We start from the raw sequence: 8,714 nt of genomic DNA, 5'->3' as shown, positions 1-8,714 counted from the left end.
TTGTGCACATCATGTTCAACATGTGACGTCATTTCTCAGCCGCGACCGTAGAGCTTTTCAGGTGCTATGTCGGGGCTGTATCTAAGCGTTTTGTAATTGTTAATAATCATTACTTCAAATGTTTCCAAGCATTGGCTTTTGATAACCTTGGCCAATCAAAGTGTCACCTTTGCAATAATGACATTAAAGTTATTTTTAAATCAATGAACCATCTCTTTAGGAATTTTCACAATGGCATCCCATGTTTCGGCATTTTAGCTTTCACAGAAATCACATCAGGGCCTTTTGCATTGAATTTACCACTGTTGGTAACTTTGCCATCATTTTACCATGGCATCATCACTCAAAAGCCAATCAAATCAAGGTTTCTACAGAAGTTACCATCAATGGTACAGTTTATGCAACAAGGCCCTGGGGGGGGGGGGTGTTTCACAAAGATCCTAAGGTGAGTTCATCTCTAAGTTGGACTTAACAATTATGGAAATCCATTAGCATCTTTGGAAAATATTTTGTTAAATTATTGTAAAAAGCATAAAATGTTGATTCAAATCTTTCATATTTTCTATTATCAAGGAGATTTCATGTCCTTGATGTGGAATATATGAAAAGTCTAAAATCCTTAAATTTTTGCTTTTGAATATATTTTATTTTAAGGCTACAAATGGCTCTCCATAGTTTTTAAATGTAACTGAGAGTTAAGTTTGACTTAGGATCTTTGTGAAACACCCTCCAGGTGTTCCAAGGAAAAAGTTTGAGAACCCCTGCCCTACATAACACATTTCACTACCTAGAACTAATTAGCACCTCCTACAATTGTGGATTGTCTATTTGTCTTTGTACATATATACCAGTCTAGTGCACCCTGCTGCTGTAAGAGCTTTGTCAAGATCCGAGAGAAGCCCTTCTGTATTCGCTGCCCATCTGTTGAGGATATCAACCAAGGCAGCAGGAATGTCGTTGAGTTTCTGAGATTTCACACCGTCAAATATCGCAAATTCAAAGCCGAGATGAGTGCAGAAAACATTGTAGCAGGATGGAAGAATGCTTTGAGACAGGAATATTATTTGCTTTCCTGTAATGGTTGCCATACTGCCAGCTCCTGAGCTATGGTCGTAAACATAGAGAAGGAGGGGGGAAAACAAAGAAAAGGAAAATTGTTATTGATACACTTTTATCCAATGTCATTGTACATGGATGCCAACACTCAATGCCTGCAAGAATGCAGAAGATATCAGTATCATCACAGTATATTATCTGTAAGAGAAGAGAAGGCTAGGAGACTGGCAGATGGTCAAGAAATGGTTCCAAAACTTTTGAATACATAATATAGGGGCGATGCCACACATACCTCATTGATATATGCTATAGGCTTCTTTTTGGCAAAAGATTATAGATGGGGTTAGGGCTGTAACAGGGATTTATGTTGAAAATGATGAAAAGAGCGACCATTATTACTCAAAATACTTTGTTCAACACTCAAATTCTTGGGCTGGGTTTGCCATCCACAGAAGGAAAGGAAGGAAAAGATACGCCGCTATTTCCTTATGCCCTGATAGTATATAATGCCATTGAGTTTGTGTATAAATGATAGTTACAAATTTAACATAAAAATTTGTATTTTTTTTTGGGGGGGGGGGGGGAGTTCTCAAACATATCACTGTTGAAGCACTGTTGTGGTAGAATGGATACGTCGCCGGACTGTCGATCACAAGGTCAGCGGCTCGGGTCCCGCAGCTGCACTAATGTCCTTTGGCAAGACATTGATCTACATTTGCCACACTCCACCCAGGTGAAGTAAATGGGTACCTGGTAGGAATTTATTCCTTGAAACACAGCGCGCATAACAGCTGCACTGCTAAAGCCAGGGTAATTATGCTGCATTATTGTAGAGCGCTAAGAGACTTCTGACAAAGTAAGTGTTAGGCGCTATATATAAGCACTGTAAATATTATTATTATTATATGAAGAAAAAAACAGTCTGGTATGTTCTTTGATTTTGGATTTGAATAAAAGTGTATTTTTTGAGAGAGTGACAAACTGCAGACAAAATCCACAGTGCCATCTAGCGACACCAGTGTTTAGTCAATTTCAACATTGTATCTGTTGTGGCTTTTTTTTATATATATACCCTAGAAGATCATGGGATTTAATCAGAATTTAGGGTTGGGAAGATTTAATTAATTAACTAGGGTAAAATTATGCACGGTTTCCAAAATATGTCATATCTTATTGACCTTGTTCAAGCTCTTTTAGTAATTTTGGCCACTTTTTGGCGAGATCTGCATGGCCATCTTCAAAAAGTGGTAATTTTTCCAATCATTATTATCAGCACAGGAGATGTGATTGGCCTATTTTGTTTTAAAAATAATAATAATAATAATAATAATACATAACATTTATTAGGCGCTTAATACTGATGTTTCTAAGCGCACAGTGTTCTGATTAAGAGAAGACTATAACCCGTAGAATTAAATTAGAAGAAAAAGCAAAAATACAAAAGTAACATAGATAAGGTAAGAAAAACAGTGGCAATCAACTAAATAAAGACAAATATGGTGCGCACCTCCATTGACCGACGCACAACTGCAATTTACAATTTGAAAAGATAGGTTTTGAGTAGAGATTTGAATTGAGATACAGAGGGGGCGCAGTGAATAAAGGCGGGCAGTTTGTTCCAGAGAGCGGGGGCAATAACTGAAAAGGCGCGGTCACCATACCGGGTGTTAGTGCGGGGTCCAGGTGTTAACAGTAATGTGGAAGATGAACGAAGTGTTCGTGACGACGTACGGGAACGTAAGGATATGAGATCGGAAAGGTAATAGGGGGCTAAGCCATTGATAGCTTTGTAGCACAGGAGAAGAATTTTGAAGGATATGCGGTGGTGAATTTTAAGCCAATGTAGTGAGTTCAATATTGGAGTTATGTGCTCTGATTTACGCGAGAGAGTCACAAGCCGAGCAGCGCTATTCTGTACCCTTTGAAGTGGGACTAGATGTGACTGAGGGAGGCCAGAAAGAGAAGAATTACAGTGATCGATATGGGTCGAGACAAAAGCATGGACTAATTTTGAAGTTGTGGGTCGGTCAAGTAGCCTCCTGATTCTACTGATCTTATATATACCAAAGGAAGCAGACTTACAAATATTACTAATGTGTTGTTTGAAAGTAAGATTGCTGTCAATATTTAAACCAAGGTCACGCACAGAAGCACAACAACTGAGGGAGCCATCACTCATAACAAGATCAGGAAAGGGGTCTGAGTTCCGAAATTTAGAAGTAATATGAATCATTTCAGATTTTGAATCATTAAGGCAGAGACAGTTTTGAAAAGACCAGGTTTTGATTTCATTGAGGCAACTGGTGAGTTTGTTCGCGGCTACTGTCCTGCTGTTTGGGTGAAGAGTTACATAAATCTGGGTGTCGTCTGCATACATAGTGTGTTGAATATTCTGATGAAGGTTAATAACATTTGAGAGAGGGCTGGTGTAAAGAATAAACAGGAGGGGGCCGACCACGGAACCCTGAGGAACGCCGCAGATGAGGGGAAATGATTCCGAGTTGGTGTCATTGATGATCACCTTCTGAGTTCGGTGCATGAGATAGGAGCGAATCCATTGAAGTACGGTGCCGGTGATGGAGAAGTCGTTCTCTAAGCGATGGAGTAACAGGTCGTGGTTGATAGTGTCAAATGCGGCAGTGTAATCAAGCAAGATGAGGACAGCTTCATTACCCTTATCTACAGCTAGAAGTAGGTCATTTAGGACCTTGACAGTTGCAGTCTCAGTAGAATGATGATTCCGATAGGCAGATTGGTGGATTGGAAACAAACCGAGATTGTCAATGTGGGCTTTCAGCTGTAGTGACACAATACGTTCCAAAACCTTCCCAAGGAATGGCAGGTTTGCGATGGGCCTGTAGTTCTTAAGTCCATTCGTGTCGAGACTCGGCTTCTTTAGGAGGGGAAGAAGCAGAGAAGTCTTAAAAGACTCTGGAACTATTCCGGATGATAACGAGAGATTGAACAGTTTGGTTATGTGAGGAAGGAGTTCATCGAGGACTTCCTTTAGAAGCCAGGTAGGAATCGGATCTAGCTTACAGTGTTTAGAAGGAAGTGAAGTGATGAGCTTCCTGACTTGTGAGAGGGATACAAGGCAGAAATCAGAGAGTTCATGACGAGGGCCTGGAGCAAAAGATCTTGAAGCTGGTGCTGGTACTACATTAGGGAAAGAGGATACAACTTTGGCGACTTTTTCCCTCAAGAATGTAGCAAATCTGTTGGCGAGTTCACTATCAGAAGAATGATCTGGAAGAGGTGAAGATTGAGTGGGCGTTGAGAGTGTCTTCACAAGACGAAACAGTTCTTTAGTGTCAGCATTCTTGATGAGATCTTTGAGATACGCTGACTTCGCATTGAAGATGCACTCATAATATGACTCGCATTCACGGCGGTACAGCTCTCTATCAACAAAAAGTCCAGACTTGATCGAACGACGTTCCGCACGACGCCTTCGCCTCTTGGCTTCCTGGATATCATCGGTAAACCATGGTGCATCAGGTCTGATTGATACAGTCTTGACCTGGATTGGAGCGTGCTCATCAATCAACGTCCGCAAAGATGAGTTGTAATGCTCCGCGGAAGCAGATGGACAAGATAGATCAGGAAGTGAATGGAACATTGTGTCAATAGAGTTGCGTAGAGAGTCCTTGTCAATGCTGCGATATTTCCTGAAGGAAACCTCTTTCTTGGGATTCTTCGGCCTTGCGATATTGACAGTGGTGACAAGTGCACAATGGTCGGAAGGCATGGAAGATAGCGAGTTCACGTTGCAGACATCATCCGAATTCCTTGTGAAAATCAAATCTAGAGTGTGACCTGCGCGATGGGTTGGTTCACGAACATGTTGCTTGAACCCTAACGAATCAACACATGTCATAACAGATTTTGCAAAATTATCATTGGGATCATCAACATGTATGTTGAAATCACCCAATAATAGAGGAAAATGATCATCTACAACAGCACCTTCAAGGAGAGTTGGAAATTCATCCAAGAATGTGCCGTTGGAGAGATTATTATTGGCAGACGGGGGTGGTCGATAAATACAGTACAACCGTACAGCAGATGAAGGTGTCAGATTGAGTGTGACATCCAGTAATTCAAAAGATGCAAAATCATTGTTGTTGTTCAAGGTACAGCGAGCCGTGGATCTATAGAGAAGCAAAATCCCACCGCCCTTGGAAGATAACCGGGGTCGATGGGTGAAATCATAATTAGGCAAACCAGATCTTAGATCAGCTAATATGAGACCATCCCTCTTACTGTCTCCAGAGAGCCACGACTCGGTGATGACTAGAACATCTAGATCATGTTCAACAATCAAATCAGTAATTGCGTGTGTTTTATTGGTCATGGAACGTGCATTCCAAAGGCCAAGTTTGAGGCTATTGGATGATATGCCCTTATGCTAGAAATAGTAGTCAAATTGACGACCGCCTTCAACAATGTGATCATTTTGTGCACTTTTAATTGGCCCCAAATGACCATTTGCATTGATTTGTCATCAATATCAGTCCAAATTTTTGGTCAGAATCAAGTATGGGTGGGTTTTGACATCCAAATTCAATATCAAAATGTGTGGTGAAATCAGAAAAATAAATCTCATTGAATGAATTTACAATAATTCTGACCCTTTTGGTCATTTTGATGTGTTGTTAAAATGTTAATGCACTGCACTGGTTGAAAGATGGTAACCGGCAAGCTGAATAATTGGCCTGTTTCAGCTTGTCGGTGAGGGCAGTGTAAATTGTGAATCCACCCATTGATAAGATTTAATTCAAGATATTATTTCATACAAAATTACAAACAATATACATTGAGAAGTGTACTGGATCATTAGCACCCAATAAAGCTGATTGCTTGAGGGAAGATTACAATTATATCACAAGCCTTTGATTGTTATCACACAAAAAAGATCATAAGTTGTGGAAAAGGCTCTTCAAAGTGTGTGGTCAGTTTTTAAATTCTGCCAACGGTCACATGCTACACCTTGAAAATGATGTGACACCGTCGGGCCTGAGACACTTCTTACCTTTGTGGTTGGTCAGAGGCAGAATCGACAGAAGGATTGGCGGTCTGACCATCAACTGAAGCCGTTCCTGGGTTTGGTGAGGAAGGCAATGTACTAGATATGAGGTCAGGCATGGGTTGTGATGCTGTAACCATCAGGTCAGGTGTGGAAGAGGTGGATGTTAAATCTGGTGATGAATCGTCTGTTGGATGACTTGAAATTTCTGTAAAGAAAATAAACAACAGAATACATGTAGCCTGTAATCAGAATAAGGACAGTCAACCTGCTTTAGTGACTGCAAGTAACCTAGAAATTCTTGCAGCCGTATTTTAAACCCTAACTGTCAATGGATGACGTCGTCTTCCTTCATGCGCAGTTATAGTTAAAAATACGGCTGCAAGAATTTTAACACATAGCTCAATTTTGACCGTGAAAATCTGGGAAAAATGACCTTTAAACACATCATACAGTCAATATGGAAAGTGGAAACGATGTATATTAGCCTGGGCCTAATTTTTCAAAAATAAATGCATTGGATATGAATCCGCTAAAATTTAGTATTTTGGGCACAGTTTTGTGGCCATAAATGGCCACGGTTGCACAGGAGATCCTATGGGCAGTTTCTGTCTCTAAAGAGAGGAGCCGACTCTAACCAAATAAGAGGCTAACAAACGAAAGAGACAATAATTTTTGGTCTACCGCTAGCTGAGCCACATACTTATTATACTGCACCTCCTAAAATAAGTTCGGTAAGGAAGTTTTCATCATTAAAATAATTACATGTTATTTCAAATACCACAAATAGAAGGCCTACCTGGAAAATATTCCTCAGCAAGACCTTCAAATCCCGCCATTATGAGTGCTGCCCTCAATGTTGAAACCTGCCGAGCCTTCGTTGTGTTCTTTTTCCAGTCAAAGAGGAGTTTCACCGTCCCTTTGGTGCCTACCCGGCCACCGCTATAGTTTGTCTCGATGTATAAACTTATCTGCGTCTGGTTAAATCCCAATTCTCGGCCTAACTTTGGAACATTATCGTGGTTTCCGAGACCTTCCTTGCCCAGCTTAGCTAGCAGCTTCTCATCAATACCGGCCATGTGTTCCACCTGAAAAAATAATTAAGCCACAGCACTAATAAATGCTGTGTGCATGGACATGCAAGGCACTCCAGCAAAGCATAGAGAGGCAATACTAATGCATATTGACCTCTAGACAGAAATAACCGTCTGGTATGGGCCATTCTTTAATAAAAACTGATATTTGTCGTCATTCCATAATCGGAGGTCTAGTGGAGCCAGACGTAGTCTCAGTGGAACAACCGACGATATAGAGAGACTGAATCTTTTGGTCTAATTAACCTCTAGCGCTGCACTACGTGTTACCAGGCAACATTTGAATACCCGGTACATGAATAGTCAATACGCTCATACAGGCGCGTACACAGGGGGGGGGGGGGGGGGGGGGGGGCGAGGTTGAACCCCCCCCCCCCTTCATTTTTTTGTATGTGTGTATTTTGGAGCAAAACCCCACCCTTTGATTTTTTTATTTTTTTTTACTGCACTCATAACACACAGATGCACACAACCATGCCGATGCGGCTGAATGGCAAGTTTGACTTAGAGTAGACTCACAATTTGAATTTTTGAATTATTCTTTCTAGCTAACATCGGAAAGGTGAAAAATTGTATTTTAATGCTCTTTAGGTACGTGTCATCAATCGTCACTAAAGTAGTCTAGGTCTACTAATTTTTAGTGAAATCGGTTGATTTTTGTATAGTTGTACATGTGTTTGAAATGTTGAGAATCAATAGCACAGCTAATTAATACACAGTTAGGATTGTACTGTAATGCACATATGTGTGGGACAATTAAGGCAGCAATTAAATACTTCTCCTGGCGCTGGCTTCACACCTTTCAAATATGTGAGAAGCCAGGAGAAGGTGATCGAATGTGACGTGGTATCATAAGGTTCACTCTCACAAACACACGACAATCGACATAATGTGAGAGAATGAATTGATAGACTATGTGTAGACTCTATCACTCTATATCATATGGTTATTTCCAGAGAAACTAAGTCAAACATTTTTAAAGTGGACAACAAAATGAACACTAATAATCAGAGAATGAATGTTATTGTTTGCCCTTACCCCCGCCATAACTCTTCAGCGTCAGAAAATGATTCACATTCAGGATCGACGGATTAGCAAGAAAAACGTACACGGTAAAATTCAACTGTACAAAATCTAGAGTAGAGAAGTTGATTATATTACCTCGATCGCCTCGCGTACTCGTGTCTAGTCTGCACGGCCCACTGATCATTTCAATCGCGGTCGGGGAATTCCCTTTCGTTGAGCCTCCTTCTGTTGACGCTGGTGGCGCTATTCATTGACCGATTTTATCTAGATCTCTATGAAAATGTATGCCTATATATCATGAATATTATTAGAACAAACCTTGCACATAAAATGACCAACATTTCCTCCTATAAAAAATATGATTGGATTTGTTCTTAATTTTCAAACAGTAGGAGGGGGAGCTCCTCTAAATTCTCATGCGCAACCAGATCTTTTTCCTATAATGCTTGCCATATGATCCGGGGCCATGATCAAACTGGGGAAGTCAAATGCCCCCCCCCCCCCCCAAAAAA

General features: G+C 40.7%; 1 protein-coding gene across 1 annotated transcript; it reads right to left on the bottom strand.

Annotated features, from left to right (window-relative positions):
• Positions 1 to 743: 743 nt before the first annotated feature.
• Positions 744 to 8,342, bottom strand: LOC586797. Its single transcript, XM_030977573.1, has 4 exons — positions 8,215 to 8,342; positions 6,882 to 7,170; positions 6,089 to 6,290; positions 744 to 1,104 (listed from the first exon to the last, which is right to left on the bottom strand). The coding sequence occupies exons 1-4, from the start codon at positions 8,221 to 8,223 to the stop codon at positions 825 to 827; spliced, it is 780 nt and encodes a 259-aa protein (XP_030833433.1). The 5' UTR covers positions 8,224 to 8,342; the 3' UTR covers positions 744 to 824.
• Between the last annotated feature and the right edge of the window lie 372 nt (positions 8,343 to 8,714).

The sequence above is a fragment of the Strongylocentrotus purpuratus genome, unplaced genomic scaffold (genome assembly GCF_000002235.5).
Source record: "Strongylocentrotus purpuratus isolate Spur 01 unplaced genomic scaffold, Spur_5.0 spur5_scaffold_1, whole genome shotgun sequence".
Classification (NCBI taxonomy): Eukaryota; Metazoa; Echinodermata; class Echinoidea; order Camarodonta; family Strongylocentrotidae; genus Strongylocentrotus; species Strongylocentrotus purpuratus.
The sequence above is the reverse complement of the archived record's forward strand: the minus strand, read 5'-3'. Positions and strand labels throughout refer to the sequence as shown.

Excerpts from the sequence above, each read along its gene's own strand:
- LOC586797 (XM_030977573.1), bottom strand. Across the intron at positions 6,291-6,881 it reads TGCTGAGGAATATTTTCCAG|AAATTTCAAGTCATCCAACA; the intron begins GTAGGCCTTCTA and ends TTTTCTTTACAG. Across the intron at positions 1,105-6,088 it reads GCCTCTGACCAACCACAAAG|CTCAGGAGCTGGCAGTATGG; the intron begins GTAAGAAGTGTC and ends TTACGACCATAG.